Source organism: Cervus elaphus, chromosome 19, assembly GCF_910594005.1.
Source record: "Cervus elaphus chromosome 19, mCerEla1.1, whole genome shotgun sequence".
Classification (NCBI taxonomy): Eukaryota; Metazoa; Chordata; class Mammalia; order Artiodactyla; family Cervidae; genus Cervus; species Cervus elaphus.
Genome location: NC_057833.1, coordinates 69,525,976 through 69,542,309, shown reverse-complemented (window position 1 = coordinate 69,542,309; position 16,334 = coordinate 69,525,976). Strand labels below are relative to the sequence as shown.

The following is a 16,334-nucleotide window of genomic DNA, read 5'->3' as shown; positions in this document are numbered from 1 at the left end:
TCTGTTGAGAAAAATAATATAGATGAGACTTCTGTGTTGCTAAATCTTTGTGAGGATAAAATCCTTTCCAAATGAAGCTATGAACTTTAGAGTGAGTGTATAATATTGAGAGATCTAATTGATCTGTTGAACTGTAAGAGTTAAGCAGAAAGAGTGATAATCTTAAAATCCTTTAATTCTTATGCTTTTCTAACCTCTTGCATTCCCTTTTTCTTTTCTCTTCCTTTCTTCCCTGCCCCTCCCATCCTCACCCCCATTTTTTTTTTAAACTTAATTTTGAGGTGCTTGCAGACTCCCTTGTGGTTGTAAGAAATCTCAGGTACTCCTTCCCTAGGTTCCCCCCAGTGGTAGCATCTTGAAACACTGTAGTAAGAGTACTGTTGATACACTGATACAGTAAGGACATTGTCATCAGCTCAGATCCTTTTTATATTCACACCCACTCCTTCCTTAATCCCTGGCAACTGCTAACATGTTTTTCCGTTTCTGTGTCTTTGTCATTTTAAAGAATGTTATATAACTGGAGTCACATAGTATGAAACCTTTGGGGATTGGGTGTTTTCATTCAGCTTAATTTTCTGAAGATTCATCCAGGTTCTTGTGTGTGTCTGCTCTCTTCCTTTTCCTAGCTGAGTAGTAGTAGTGCATTGTATGCATGGGCCACAGTGTGTTTACCAATCTAGTTGTTCACAATTTTCAGTTACTACAAGTAAAGCTGTAAAATAAGTGCATAGAGGTTTTGTGGGAATATGGTCGTCATTTTATTGGATAAATGCCCAGGAGTGTAATTGCTGGATCACATGGTAGTTGCTTGTTTAGTTTTTTAAGATGCTATTAGAATGTGGCTCTCTCATTTGACATTCCCACTGGCAACATGTGAGTAAATAGTGTTTCTGCACCTTCCTGGATTCCTTTTTTCCTTCCTTCCTCCCTCCAGCTCCTCAGATCTTGACTCTTACCATGTATTTGTTTGTGCTTTGTTTTGTTAACGAAAGGTTACTTGCTTGCTTCTCTTATGGTGAAGTTAATATTTAGCTCTTTAAAAATTTTTTTTACAGCTACAAAAGTGCAACAGAGTTTGATTTTGATAAGGATAAATATGACATCAGAATTCCAGAAGATTTAGATGAGACAGCAGGGAAGAAAGGGTACAAGAAGCAAGAAAGGATGGACCAGATAGCCCCTGAGAGTGACTATTCCCTGAGGGTATGTATTCTGCTCTCTGTGGGAGTGAGAAAACCGTCAAGTAATGGAAATTATATTATCCACTTGTGTTATAAATGCTGCCAGAAATCTCTAAATGAAAGTGTGTCAGACATGAAACAATGTGTTAAATTTGTCATGCTCGTTGGCTGTTTTATGTTTTTAGAAAAGTTTTTAAATTGTGAAGTCATCAGGTCTAACTGTGGTTGTAAAAGTTCTTTCACTGTGTGATTAATTATTTGAATTGGGAATACTAGAATCAAGATGCCCTGATGACCATATCGGTTAATTCAATCAAAATACCAAATTGTCTTTTTTAAAAATTAAAATATTCTAGAACACACGCATTAATCGGTACTCTAAAGCAGTGTTACGGATAGCTTACATATAATGCACATTAATATAATTTTGTGGTAAATATCTCTGAGATCTAACCTGAAAGTGAGTTATGCTTCTAAGATTGAAGGAATTAATATCTCAGTATAACAATGTTGATATGAGAATAATATTGTTTCTTAGTCACTATGAGACATGCAATACTGACTTTCCCCCCCCCCCCCCCCCCCCCCCCCCTTTTTTTCCCCCTTTTGGTCAACCACATCATGGCGTGTTGGATCTTAGTTCCCCAACCAGGAACTATGGGGCTTCCATGCCCCCTGCAGTGGAAGTGCAGAGTCCTAACTACTGGACCTCCAGGGACTTTCCCCATTCCCTTTTTTTGCATTAAATTTATCTCATAACCCAAGCTAAGGATACATTTGACATTGACAGGTTTACTGTGTAAGTTGTTTTGAGATTCTAGCAATTACAATGGCAGAAGTTACTATTCCTTGCCATATCCCAGTGTGATAGGGAAGTATGTCTTAGTGGTTAAGAAAGTCTTGCTCAAGAATATCTAGAGGCAGCCAGAGCAGATGGAATAGTTTTAGTATACCACAAAGTAAAATGTTTTAAAATATCATTAATGACTTTTATAAATGACAAAACACTACTTTTGAAATCAGGAGTCAGGAGGGAAAAAGTAAGAGAAATGTTCAAATTTTAGTTTTGTGTTGAGTTTTTCATATTAATAGATCCTTATTGAGTTGTTCGATTCATTTCCTTTAGAGATTTCTGATAGCTTGCAGACAGGTACAAGAGATCATATTTTAACATGTTTTAGGATGCTAAGTTTGATCATGATTCTCAAGTATCTAAGCTTTGATGCATCAAGAATTGAAAACACATTTACCCTCGAAGTGCAGTGGTTAGGACTGGCGCTTTCCAACTGGGATCGTTCAGGTTCAGTCCCTGGTCAGGGTCCTAAAAAACAAAGAAAAAGGAATTGAAAGCACATTTGGTGGACTGCTGATTGTTACAATTCCATAGAAAAAGTGTTGTTTGTCCACTCCACTTAATATTGCTGCATTTTTTTTTCCTTTTCAAACTTACAGTAGTCCCCTTTGTTTATATTAGATTTTTGCTTATTTCTGCACAAGTAAAATTTATTGATGCTTTAAAATTGTAATAACAATATATGTTTTTGACAGCAGAGTCAGAAAATATAGGTCCTTTTTTGTATACATGGGCATTTTTATTTATTTATTTATTTATTTTAATTGGAGGATAATTCCTTCACAGTCTTGTGGTTTTTGCCATACATCAGCATGAGTCAGCCACGGGTGTGCATGTCTCCCCCCTCCCCCTCCCTTCCCACCGCTCCTCTCTGGGTTGTCCCAGAGCACCGACTCTGAGCGCCCTGCTTCATGCATTGAACTTGCACTGGTCATCTGTTAAAATGAGATTATATCATACATGCTCTTTTTAAACTTTTTTCCACATAACTTATCAACATCTGTGTAGGTCGGTTGATTGTTTCCTGTAAACCCTTTTTACTGGCTCCAGTATATTGAGCTTGCTTGTTTACTGGCTCCATTATATTGAGCTTGTTTTTAATACAGTAATCAAATGCTAACTAAAGCACCTTTATAGTCTGTAGTATTTTATTGAAGAGTTAGTGAGTCTTTTATTGTCAAAGCACTGAGATAGCTTTCTTTTTAAAAACATATGTAAGTAATGTTGAACAAATCCATTGGTAATTATTCGGAAACGACAGTCAATTGTTGTGTGTCTTTGCAGGCTTACTGCAGTATATTGTATCTAAAGCCACGAATGCAGATCATCTTGCGTGGACAGAAAGTAAAGACCCAGCTAGTTTCGAAGAGTCTTGCCTACGTTGAACGTGATATTTATCGACCCAAGTTTTTAGTATCCTTTACTTTGTTACGATGCTGTATGTATATATATAGAGAGATCAAGTGTATTTCCCTTCCCCATTTCTCTTTTTATCCTGACAGATTCTAATCCTGTCCAACTTTGCCTTTAATGCACCTTTGAACTCAATGAAATAGAGAGGATGAATTAAAGGAAGTGAGATGGTGTATTCAGAATTTTCCTTAACATTTAAGACTAATAAAACTGTGAGAATTACTTTTGGATTCAACTGCAGAAATAAAGATCATTATGGAATAATGATGTATCACAGAAATAGACTCATCAAAGCTTATGAAAAAGTTGGATGTCAGTTAAAGGTAAGCTTATATCTGAAAATGTCTGAATCTTTTATAAAAGTTAGGATAACATGTTACAGGTCAAATGTGAAATAATGTGCTTTTTTCCTAATGATTTTTATTTTTTTGTCTTAAAATATTTATTTACTTGGCTGCACTGTTTCTTAGCTGTGGGGTGTGGGATTTCTTCATTGTGGCATGTAGGATCTTAGTTGCTGTATGTGGGATCCAGGTCCCTGAACAGGGATGGAACCCAGGGCCCCTGCATTGAGAATGCGGAGTCTTAGCCACTGGACCACCATGGAAGCCCCCTGCCCTTGCCTCATGACTTCTAATGTCAGTGTTTTTAACAGCATTGGTATGGTGCTTGACCGTAGAGCACTTGTGTATTGTTTTCTCATTTGGTCTTGAATAATCTTAAAAAGAGGACAGAGCATTTTCTCTGATTTACAGATGAGGAAATTGGGGCTCATACGTAGCTTGCCGTAGATCTAAAGATGAGTGTGGCTCTCAGACACAGATGCAGATCTTGTTGCTGCACTTGGATGAGGATCCTGGATTATTTTATGCGAGAATAAAATTGATCAGTTTTAATTCGTTGTTGCTGCAGTAGCCTAAAAAATAATATCTGATAGGTGATTTACTTTTCTGAAGTTAGTTCCTAAATATGTTAGAATTTTCCTCCTAAACCGCTTTCATTTCTGTAGAGTTCAGTTTAGGATGATGAACATTGCCTGCTGTGTCCGTCTGTTTATCTTTTACCTGTTTCCACAGAAGGGTTTTTTTTTTTTGATGTGTGTGTGTTAAGAGTTGAACACGACTGAGCAACTTTGACTTTTACTTGGAGCATCGGAATGGGCTTCTTGGAGAAAGTGGTGACTGAGAGGAGACTGTGTTAATTTACTATTTTGGAAAGTCTAACAAGAGTTTTCTAGGCCCAGAAAAGGAGATCTGCAGAGGAAAAGAAAGAGGCTTCTGAGAGAATGGCAACCTTAACGAGTTATTTGGACCAGATGGGCTTCTCTGGTGGCTTAGCTATTAAAGAATCCGCCCAGCAATGTTGAAGAGTCTCCTGGAGACCTGGGTTCGATCCCTGGGTTAAAAAGATCCCCTGGAGAAGGGAAAGGCTACCCAATCCAGTATTCTGGCCTGGAGAAACCATAGACTGTATAAACCATGGGGTCGCAAAGAGGCAGACACTTGACTGAAGGACTTTCACTTTCACTTTGGACCAGATGGTAATTGTGAATGCAGTAATGGGCAGGGGGAGGAAGGTAAGGCCAGAAAGAACATGAACTACAAGCGAAGGGTGCTGTGATTTACAACTTGCATGAAATGAGGAGCCACTGATGGCTTTTAGTAGAGTCACATTGTGATTAGGTTTTTATGGTTTTGTCTATAGCTCTATCTATGAAAATTTTCATTTTATAAGTCAGTATTTCACTTTTATCATTGTACTTAGACTCAGCTAGAATTATGAACAAAATAAACATGATAATCAGAATATGATTCAGATACGTTGAGTTCAATATTTTAGCTAGCAGGTTTAAAAAATAAATTAGGTCAGTTGAATTTAAAGTTTTTATTTCATCACAGTTAGCAATTGAATGCTTAACTTTGGGTAAATGACTTTAATTTCTGTCTAGCAAACTTATGAAATATTAATGTGCCAAAGCCTTCGCTGCTGCTGCTAAGTCAATACAGTCGTGTCTAACTCTCTGCGACCCCGTAGACGGCAGCCCACCAGGCTCCCCCGTCCCTTGGATTCTCCAGGCAAGAACACTGGAGTGGGTTGCCATTTCCTCCTCCAATGCATGAAAGTGAAAAGTGAAAGTGAAGTTGTTCAGTCGTGTCCAACTCCTAGCGAACCCATGGACTGCAGCCCACCAGGCTCTTCCATCCATGGGATTTTCCAGGCAGGAGTACTGGAGTGGGGTACCATTGCCTTCTCCAAAGCCTTTGCTCTAGACCCTGATATAGGAAGGAGTTAGTTGTGGTTTCTACCAGCTAAGATACTGCATCCCAGTAGAGAGGATCTTTTTTCCCGTTGTATAAAACTGGGAATGATAGTACTTGTCTAAGTGAATGCTTGACAGTGGAAGTGGTTTTGGAGGAAAGCTATTACATTTTTAGGAATTATCTCCCCCAGAAGTAAGTTACACTCCAGATACTGTTATTCAATCTAAATGTCATAAGAATCATGAGATAAAATATGGGAAAACGTTTCATAAAGTTCTTAAATTTTGGTGAAGTAATGATTGTTTTGAGCATCATGAAGGGTTTCCCTTGTAGCTCAGCTGCTAAAGAATCCACCTGCAATGTGGGAGTATCATACCTAATGTTTAAAATGCCAATTTCATTTTATTTTTCAGGCAAACAACATGGGTGTTGGAGTAGTGGGGATTATAGACTGCTATTTCCTAAAACCAACTCATAATAAACAAGATTTCGATTATACTAATGAATACAGGTATGTTACCTATTAAAATGATTGATGACTAACTTTTTACAATTTATTTTGGAAATACTTCCTTAACTTTTTCTAAGCTGAATTTGTTTCTATTTTGTGGGAGGCTTACTTAGAAAACACATGTAATCATTTTTTACCACCCTAGGAATTATATTCTACTCCATCACAAATAGAAATATATTCTCCTCTGTCTTTACTAGTGAAGTATTTCTGAGATTTATACTAAATAGAGGAAGTTCATGCTTTCTTGGTAACATTTTTTTGTGTATTATAAAATCTAGAAATTTCCATCTTGGATGGGAACTTCAAGAATGTTTAGTCCTCTGTACTTTAGACAGAAATACTCCTATCTTCTTCTTTTTTTTTTTTTTTTCATTTATTACTCCTATCTTCTAAGAATGATTAGAAGCCATAAAATAAATATGATCATTGATTTTACTTGTAAATTTAGGAAGCATCAACAGCTGTCCTAGTGAGCATATATTACAAAATAGAGTGCAAACTTGTTATAAATAAAGAACAAATAAAGTGGAAGGAAGGGATTAATAGCAGAATCGGCAAATTATGAAACACATGATAGAGAAAATCAATAAATATATTGTTCAGAGTGCAGTCCTGAGACTACAGCTACCTCTGTTATTTAAACAAAGAAAATACAAGGAGCTGTTAGCCACAGTAGTAGAAGGCGATTGCTCAGAGGGTTAAAAAGGACAGTAGCTTATCCAGAACTGTCAGATGCAAAAATACAACTGTTACCTCTGGGCTGAAAAAGAGTAGACAGTAAAGGAGCTAGGAGAGCGCTCCCAGTCCCAGAAGTCTGAGGTTCAGATCTTGGTAGAGGTTGTGACCGACAGGGGAACACACTACCCGCCATGGCAGGAAGCTTGCCAGAAGGCCTGGTCACTCTCCGTCTGTAGACATGGCCTGCTTTTGGCAGGGGATGTAGGCGGGCTTGGACTGAGCTGCCCCTAGAGGAGACCTGTCTCTGCCCAGGAGGTGCATAGGCTGGAACAGTCTCTGCTGCTGGAGGGAAGAGCGTGGCCTAAGGGCACAGCTGGAGCTCCTCTGGAAGGGCCAGTGCGTTGAAATTCAGAAAGCAATTGGTGGGTTGGTTGGCAACATACTTTCTCAGCAGAGGACCCGAAGTACTAGTATTTTCTGTTTTATTCCTGTTGACCCTGGCTCTGTTCTGTGAACTTCTAAAGATCCTTAGAGATTGCCATGACTCTCAGTGTTCTTACTTAACTGAACCTTTTGGAGAGCCCTCCACCATGCCCTCCCCACCCCCAGTGTTCACATAATCAGTAAATACTAGGTTGCTTATGCTTTCTTTGTGTTTGACAAAAATTTAATCTTTATCATTTTTTTTCTTGAATTGATTTTATAATTTACTTCTTTTTGAGGCTAACAATAACAGCACTAGGAGAAAAGCTCAATGATTACTGGAATGAAATGAAAGTGAAAAAACATGCAGAATATCCTCTAAACTTGCCAGTTGAAGATATTCAGTAAGTACATTTAAAAAATAATTGACTTTACTATCAGGATGTGGTATTGGAGGGCATGGCGATTGTACAGTATTCATAAACTTTGGAATTTAATACATAGTAAGAAATAAATCCCACAGCTCAAATCAGCATACTGTAAAATGAATGTATGCACTTATACACAAAAGATTCTCGAAACAGTATTTACCTGTATTATTAGTGTTGATAGTACTTATTTTATTTAAAAATGCTCATCGTGACCCACTAAAGTGGGTCCACTAATGGGTTGTATCTCATCGTTTGAAAATCTCTGGTCTTGTGTAATAGGATCAGGAGTCTGAAGCCAGATTTCAGTTTACATTGTAGTTCTGCTTAAGTAGCTATGTGACATTGAACATGTTATTTGACCTAGTTTAAGCTTCCATTTTATCGTTTGTAAAACAGGAACAATAATAGTCTTTACCTCCTAGAGTTGTAAGACTTAAAAGATAACATTGCTCCTCAGTAAAACACGTAAGCCCTCTGAATGAATAACAACTCTGTGTACTGATGGAAGGATGTCCAAGATAGGTAATGGGAAACAAAAAGGACGCAACTCAGTGTCTTGATTTTTCCATTGTGTGTTTTTTTTTATTGTTCACATACATATGCATACTTTAATAAGCATAGAAAATTTATACCAGGATTAAAGAAGTAAGCAGTAGTAACCTCCTGAAACAAAGGGTTTATATTTATTTTATCAAGTTCTAGATTGTTTGAAGTTTCTATAAAACCGTTTAAATGTATTTTTAAAAGTTACCAGCATTAAGGTGAATTCATTGTATGTTAAAAGAGTCTACGTAAATTCTTTGCAGGATCATCGTAATTTTTGAATGATAAAAATGTGAAAGCCTTATTTTATAAACTAAAGAAATGCACAAGTTTAAGTTGTTCAGAAATATGCTATAGTAGAGGGTAAAATGTAATACAGTTAAAAAATTGCTTAAATTGCAATAACACAACTTGCCTATTTTCTGTACTTGAGTTGTTATTGTGCTAAGAAGTATATTGGATTTGACAGTACAGATGCTAACTTATTATAAATTTCAGAGCAAGTCATTTGTAGTATTTTCTTAGGTTTTTGAGTTTTTACTATAGAAAAAATTAATAATGTGCTGTTAAACAAGACATTTAAATCACTTTGTGTAAATGAGTCTGTCACTTCAATAGTAGCCAGAATTGTTTTTAAAAACTAATTGTCAAAAAAAAAACCAAAAAAACTAATTGTCCACCAAAGTAGTTATGTTACGGAATTTTCAGGGACAGAATTAATAAGAGAATTTTATGGGAGAAATGATGTGGCAAGTCCAGTAAAGTACTTAGGTCCATATTTCCATGTTAGTATTGAATTGTTATTTGGTTACAGGAAACGTCCTGATCAGACATGGGTTCAATGTGATTCCTGTCTAAAGTGGCGAAAATTACCAGATGGGATAGATCAACTTCCAGAAAAATGGTATTGCTCCAATAACCCTGACCCACAGTTCAGGTACCATATAGTTGGTAGTACCCTTTTTTGGAAAGGCAGAAAGTACTGTTCAAGATGTATGAATAGGCGCTGGTGACGTGTTATTCCCATGTGATTTTTCTGACTAGAAATTGTGACGTTCCAGAAGAACCTGAAGATGAAGATGTGGTGCATCCCACTTACGAAAAAACCTACAAAAAGAAGTGAGTGTTGTATGAAAGTATGTGGGAGAATAAAGCCCAGATCATCCGCAGTGCTCTGTCTACAGTATCAGTCAATGCGTCTCTAAGAGACAGCAGGATAGCCACAAAAGATGACGACTCCAAGGTGTGGAGTGTATACCATCAAGTACTTTTTAAGTTTATGCTGTGGATACCTGCTGGTTATTGCTGTCCTGTCTACAAGATACTTTGCATATGCAGTATAGTTTTGTCTTTTTGGCCTAAACACCAATGAATCAGGAGTGAATACTGCCCTTTTAACAGAATAAGTGAGACGTGTGTGCGTTACCAGTGTGAAGTTGACGACCCCTGTAAAAGACCTGACTCTGTCCTGTGAGGAAGCCCATAAGGATAAATCCCTTTGGCTAGGGACATGGATCAGGAAAATTCCTGCTGGGTGGGATTTGTTGGGTGGAGAGCAATGGTTTGTTCAGCTTAACCAGAGTAAATAATGTGAATGGGCCTAGTGGAGAATGGAGGTGGAGAGAGAAGCTGGGAACAGCAGTGAGCCATGGGGAGCATTAGGCTTGCATGCTGCTCATGGAACATCGAGTTCATGAAGGTTTATAGTGCACTATTCTTGAAGATAACGTTTGAAGCAAGAGTGGAAGACATTAGTGTGTTTCTGAGATAAGAGGCAGAAAGCTCCTCCCTGCCTCGGGCTTAGCACTTACTATAATGACACTGAAGCAAAGTTCAGTGTACCTACCTGTCTTAGTGACTTCACAGTGAAGTGGCAAGTATGTCATTGGAAAACAGTTGAAAAATGAAGTAAATTTAAATTTGTTCATTTTTTCTTTTTCTTTTTTCTCTCTCTCTCTTTTTTTTTTTAAGAGACAGGGAAAAGTTCAGGATCAGACAACCGGAAACAGTCCCTCGGGTAATGAGGCCTTCCGTATTACAGCTGTGTCCTGGATTGGGTGGTGATTAACTTAGTACTCAACTTTAAACTTAGGAGTTACATAGCAGATTGAAGCAATCTTGTTCATTCAGTTCACATTCTCTTCTCTTCTCTTGTACCTGCTTCTTACTCTCTTTCCCAACCCTGACTTCCTAACCCAACAACTTCACTCAAACGGTTCAGTTTTATTCTCAAGTTGGGCATCTGGGGAAAGGCCGATATTCTTTTAAGAATCTTCTCATTAGGTAGACAGTCAAGGAAAAATTCATAGGAACACTCAGGGGGCTGCATTCTAGTACTGACTTGGACCAGAGCTACATTGTTGACCCTCCCTCCCTTTCTCTGTATTTTTTTAATTGAAAGTATAGTTAATTTTGTAATACTAGTTTCAGGTGTGCAGCATGTGATTCAGAATCTTTACAGATAATACTCCAGTAAAAGTTACTGCAGAACGATGGCTGTAATTTCCTGTGCTGTACAATAATATATCCTTATCGCTTGTCTCTTACACACAGTTTGCCTCTCTTAATCCCACAGCCCTGTCTTGCTTAATGTTTAATGGTGTTGAGCTTTTATTAGTGTCTAAGTAGGTAGTTGTACTTCTTGTATAGGAAGCTGTGGGCTGCTGCATTGGTATATGTATGCTTATCAATACATTGAAATGTTCTCTTATATAAAGGCTGAGGGTTTGAGAGTGAGAACAGAACTAAGAGAAAAAGAATAGTGGGCTTAGGTTTTTTAAAGGCAGTGTCTTTGTGACTTTATCTTCAGTTTCTTTCTCTTGGGAAAATGTTTTTATTATGTATCTGTGTAAGCTCTCTATGTAATCCAAGGTCAACAAATCTTTCTGTAACAGGCCAGGTGGTATTTTTAGGCTCTGTGGACCACACATACAGTCTCCGTGGCGTATTCATTCTTTGCTTTGTTCATGCGTTTAAAAATGTGAAGCCAGTCTTGACTCACTTGCAGGCTGGACTTGGCTCTTTGTCACTACCTGGTGTAGTGTACACAGTGCAAGGATTTCTCGTGGTTAGGATAGTTCTCAGTGCCTTCTGGGGCAGGGGGATGGGGAAGGAGTATTTTGTGTTTGGGACAGGACACATTTTAAAAATCTCTTTAAGATCAGTTTTTTTTTTTCCTTCAACAGATTCATGCCGAACTCCTGTTTCCAAAAACCCCTGTGTCAAGTCAAACCTTTACTCCCGTTAAGGAAAGTGTTCCACGAGGACATCTTTCAGAAGTAGCAAATACTTACTCAACGAGGCTTATAAACCATCATCGAGGTTCACCCCAATCTGAACCTGAGAATAACAGGTCAGTCGCTAAAATGTGTTTTTCCATTTGGGAAATGAGTATGAGACAGCCTTTACTTGACACTTTTATGGCAATAACGCACTTAAGAACGTGTAGTTTTTACGTATATTAAAAAAAAAGTCTTACGGATGAGTTGGTTTTTGTTTAATTGCGAAGTTGTGTCCGACTCTTTTGCAACCCCATGGACTATAGCCCGTCAGGCTCCTTCTGCTCCTGGGATTTCTCGGGCAAGGATACTAGAGTGGTTTGCCATTTCCTACACCAGGAATCAGTGTAGGAATCAGAGCGGCAGGAACAGTGACTGGTAGATAACGATGGGATAATGCTTTTAAAGTTTCGAGAAAGTAATTCCCAACCTGGAAGTCTGTATAAAAATCAAACCATCAGTGAACTTGAGACGTGAAAAAAATATTTTCACTGTGTAATATTTCATATTTTTTATGTCATGTGTACCCTTTCTCAAGTTCTTGTTGAAGATTATGCCCCCTCCATGTGAGAGAGTAAGCCTAAGGAAAGGGGAATTCTTTCTTGAGAAATGAGGTCTTAACATGTAAGACCCAAATGGCAAATCAGTACAATTGTCCCTCTTAAATGGGACAAAAAGTGGTCGGTTGGTGATAAATTCACAGAAAACTAATCAGATGAAGAAAACGAGGCAATGTTTAATGCAGGGTAAGTTGTCTCCCGTGAAAGGGTAGGGCGCGTGCTGGTTTACTTTGTGACCCATGTTTGATCCCTGAATGTTGATGGAATTACGATGGACGGATGGGAATGGCAGTGCCACTCAGTGACCTCTGGGTCACAGAGAGCACCCCTGGGCTGAGTGGTGGCATTCTGTCAGGATGTTAAATGGAAATGCCAGTAGACATCAAATGAAGAAATAAATCGGCAGTATAAGGATGTGGTACTTTGAAGAGGTCTTAATAGTCTTGTTTCCTCATCTGTAAAAGGAAAAAATAATTTCTACTTTATTAAATCATTGAGCAATATTCTGTAAATATATTGTTTAAGAAAATGAATGTGGGCATTTCTTAGAATTTCAAGATATATTACTTCAATGTCGTCTTACTTTTTCCATATCTACATTTTATAATCTTATATTTCATGTATGAAATTTTTTCCAGCCTGAAACGGAGACTCCCTACTCGCTCCTCAATTTTGAATGCAAAGAATCAGAGATTGAGTAATCAAGTATTTGAAAATTCTCACAAAGATGATGATGACGATGAAGATGTCATCATCTTAGAAGAAAATAGCACTCCCAAGCCTGCAGGAGATGATGATACTGAAGTGAAATTGCAACAGAGTCCCATGGAGCAAAGTGGTGTTGACGTGGAGCCCGTGGGTGATAATGAACCTTGTGGCCAGACTGGTTCCACAGGCACCTCAGCATCCCGGTGTGATCAGGGAACTACTACAGCCACCCAGACGGAAGTGCCAAGTTTAGTCGTGAAAAAGGAGGAGACTGTTGAAGATGAGATAGACGTAAGGAATGACACGGCCGCACGGCCAGGCTGTGTGGGAACTGAAGGGAAGACGCCTGAGACCCAGGGAGCCTTGGATAAGTCTGCTAGCGACGTTGGTTTCCAGTTAAATGAACTAAGAAATGAACTGCTTCTCGTCACCCAAGAAAGAGAAAATTATAAAAGACAGTGCCACATGTTCACTGACCAAATCAAGGTGTTACAGCAGAGGATACTGGAGATGAATAACAAATACGTGAAGAAGGAAACTTGCCATCAGTCTACTGAAACTGATGCTGTATTTTTACTGGAAAGTATTAATGGTAAACCCGAAAGCCCAGACCATGTGGTATCTCAGTATCGGCAAGCCTTGGAAGAAATTGAAAGGCTGAAAAAGCAGTGTAGTGCTTTGCAACATGTAAAGGCTGAATGCAGTCAGTGTTCCAGTAGTGAGAGTAAAAGTGAGGTGGATGAAATGGTTGTGCAGCTTGATGATGTATTTAGACAGCTGGACAAATGCAGTGTTGAGAGGGACCAGTATAAAAGTGAGGTGAGTTATGTCCCTCCGCATAATGAGAGGTGTGGGTGTCCAGGGGCATCCCAACCTTAACTCCCCAGTGGCTAGATCGGAATAAATCACTTCATAATATTTCCATTTACCGACTTCCTACTAGTCCACTGGTTCTCGACTGGGAGTGGTCCTGGTGTGGGCATCTGGAAATGCATAGGGTAGTTGTGCTTCTTTCAGTATCTTGAAGGGATGGGCCGTGCTGGAATTGAAGGGGTGGGGACCAGGTCTGGTAAATGTCCTGTATACACAGGACCATGCTGTACCACGAGAGATTGTCCTGCTCATTGGCCCTGAGACAGTCAGTTACTAATATGCTGGGAGCTCTATGTCTGTTGTTTATAAGCCTGAAAATAACCATATGAGGTAGATGACGATGTTTGTTGTTCAGCCGCTAAGTCATGTCCGACTCTTTGTGACCCTGTGGACTGCAATATGCCAGGCTTCCCTGTCTATCACCAGCTCTTGGAGCTTGCTCAAACTCAGGTCCATCAAGTCGGTGATGTTATCCAACCATCTCATCCTCTGTCATCCCCTTCTCCTGCCTTCAGTCTTTCTCAGCATCAGGGTGTTTTCAAACAAGTCGGTTCTTCGCATCAGGTGGCCAAAGTATTGGCACTTCAGCATCAGTCCTTCCAATGAATATCCAGGGTTGATTTCCTTTAGGACAGACTGGTTTGATCACCTTGCAGTCCAAGGGACTCTCTAGAGACTTCTCCAACACCATGGTTCAAAAGCATCAGTTCTTCAGCACTCAACCTTCATTATGGTCCAAGTCTCACATCCATACATGACTACTAGAAAAACCATAGCTCTGACTCTATGGACCTTTGTTGGCAAAGTGATGTCTCTGCTTTTTAATAGACTGTCTAGGTTTGTCATAACTTTCTTGAAAGAAGCAAGTTGTGTTTTAATTTCATGGCTGCAGTCACCATCCCTGGTGATTTTGGAGCCCAGGAAAATAAAATCTGTCACTGTTTCCACTTTTTCCCCATCTATTTGCCACGAAGTAATGGGACCACATGCCATAATCTTTTGCTTTTTGAATGATGAATTTTAAACCATCTTTTTCACTCTACTTTTTCACCATCATCAAGAGGCTCTTTAGCTTTCAGCCATTAGGGTGGTTTCATCTGCATGTCTGAGGTTAGTGATATTTCTCCCTGCAATCTTGATTCCAGCTTGAGCTTCATCCAGCCTGGCATTTTGCATGATGTACTCTGCATGTAAGTTAAATAAGCAGGGTGACAATATACATCCTTGACTTCTTTTCCAGTTTTGAACCAGTCCATTGTTGCATGTCTTCTGTTTTTAACTCTTTGCTTCTTGACCTGCATATAGGAGGTAGGTGAGGTAGTCTGTCTGGTATTCCCACCTCTTTAAGAATTTTCCACAGTTTGTTGTGATCCACACAGTTAAAGGCTTTAGCATAGTCAGTGAAGCAGAAGTAAATGTTTTTCTGGAATTCTCTTGCTTTTTCTCTGGTCCAGTGGATGTTGGCAATTTGATCTCTGGTTCCTCTCCCTTTTCTAAATCCAGTTTGTACATATGAAAGTTCTTGATTCACAAACTGTTGAAGCCTAGCTTGAAGGATTTTGAGCATTACTTTGCTAGCATGTGAAATGAGTGCAGTTGTACAGTAGTTTGAACATTCTTTGGCCTTGCCCTTCTTTGAGATTGAAATGAAAATTAACCTTTTCCAGTCCTGTGGCCACTGCTGAGTTTTCCAAATTTGCTGGCATATTGAGTACAGCACTTTAACAGCATCATCTTTTTGGATTTAAAATGCCTCAACTGAAATTCTGTCACCACCACTAGCTTTGTTTGTAGTGATGCTCCTAAGGCCCACTTGACTTCACACTCCAGGATGTCTGACTCTAGGTGAGTGATCATACCATCGTGATTATCTGGGTCGTGAAGATCTTTTTTGTACAGTTCTGTGTTTTCTTGCCACCTCTTCATAATATCTTCTGCTTCTGTTAGGTCCATACGGTTTCTGTCTTTTATTGGGCCCATCTTAAGCATGCTTGAAATGTTCCCTTGGTATCTCTTGTTTTCTTGAAAAGATTTCTGGTCTTTTCCCATTCTATTGTTTTTCTCTATTACTTTGCATTGTTCACAGAGGAGGGCTTTCTTAACTCTCCTTGCTGTTCTTTGGAACTCTTCATTCAGATGGGTACATCTTTTCTCTTCTCCTTTGCCTTTAGCTTCTCTTCTTTTCTCAGCTATTTGTAAGGCCTCCTCAGACAGCCATTTTGGGTTTTTGCATTTCTTTTTCTTGGGGATGGTTTTCATCACCGCCTCCTGTAGAATGTCACAAACCTCCATCCATAGTTCTTCAGGCACTCTGTCTATCACATCTAATCCCTTGAATCTATTTGTCACTTCCCTCCTTCGTAAGGGATTTGATTTAGGTCATACTTGAGTGGTCTAGTGGTTTTCCCTACTTTCTTCAATTCAGGTCTGAATTTTGCAGTAAGGAGTTCATGATTTGAGCCACAATTAGCTTTTGGTCTTGTTTTTGCTGAATGTATAGAGCTTCTCCATCTTTGGCTGCAAAGAATATAATCAGTCTGATATCGGTATTGACCATCTGGTGATGTCCATGTGTGGGGTTGTCTCTTCTGTTGTTGGAAGTGATATTTGCTATG

At 39.0% G+C, this 16,334-nt stretch overlaps 1 protein-coding gene across 1 annotated transcript in view; it reads left to right on the top strand.

Annotated features, from left to right (window-relative positions):
• MORC3 (MORC family CW-type zinc finger 3) overlaps positions 1–16,334 on the top strand; it is a 40,712-nt gene that overhangs the window by 18,019 nt on the left and 6,359 nt on the right. The window contains exons 6-15 of the mRNA XM_043874426.1: positions 1,059–1,206; positions 3,322–3,450; positions 3,651–3,773; positions 6,125–6,222; positions 7,626–7,730; positions 9,115–9,237; positions 9,345–9,419; positions 10,272–10,317; positions 11,486–11,652; positions 12,777–13,665. Coding sequence (XP_043730361.1) covers positions 1,059–1,206; positions 3,322–3,450; positions 3,651–3,773; positions 6,125–6,222; positions 7,626–7,730; positions 9,115–9,237; positions 9,345–9,419; positions 10,272–10,317; positions 11,486–11,652; positions 12,777–13,665 — 1,903 coding nt within the window. The remainder of the gene's footprint in view (positions 1–1,058; positions 1,207–3,321; positions 3,451–3,650; positions 3,774–6,124; positions 6,223–7,625; positions 7,731–9,114; positions 9,238–9,344; positions 9,420–10,271; positions 10,318–11,485; positions 11,653–12,776; positions 13,666–16,334) is intronic.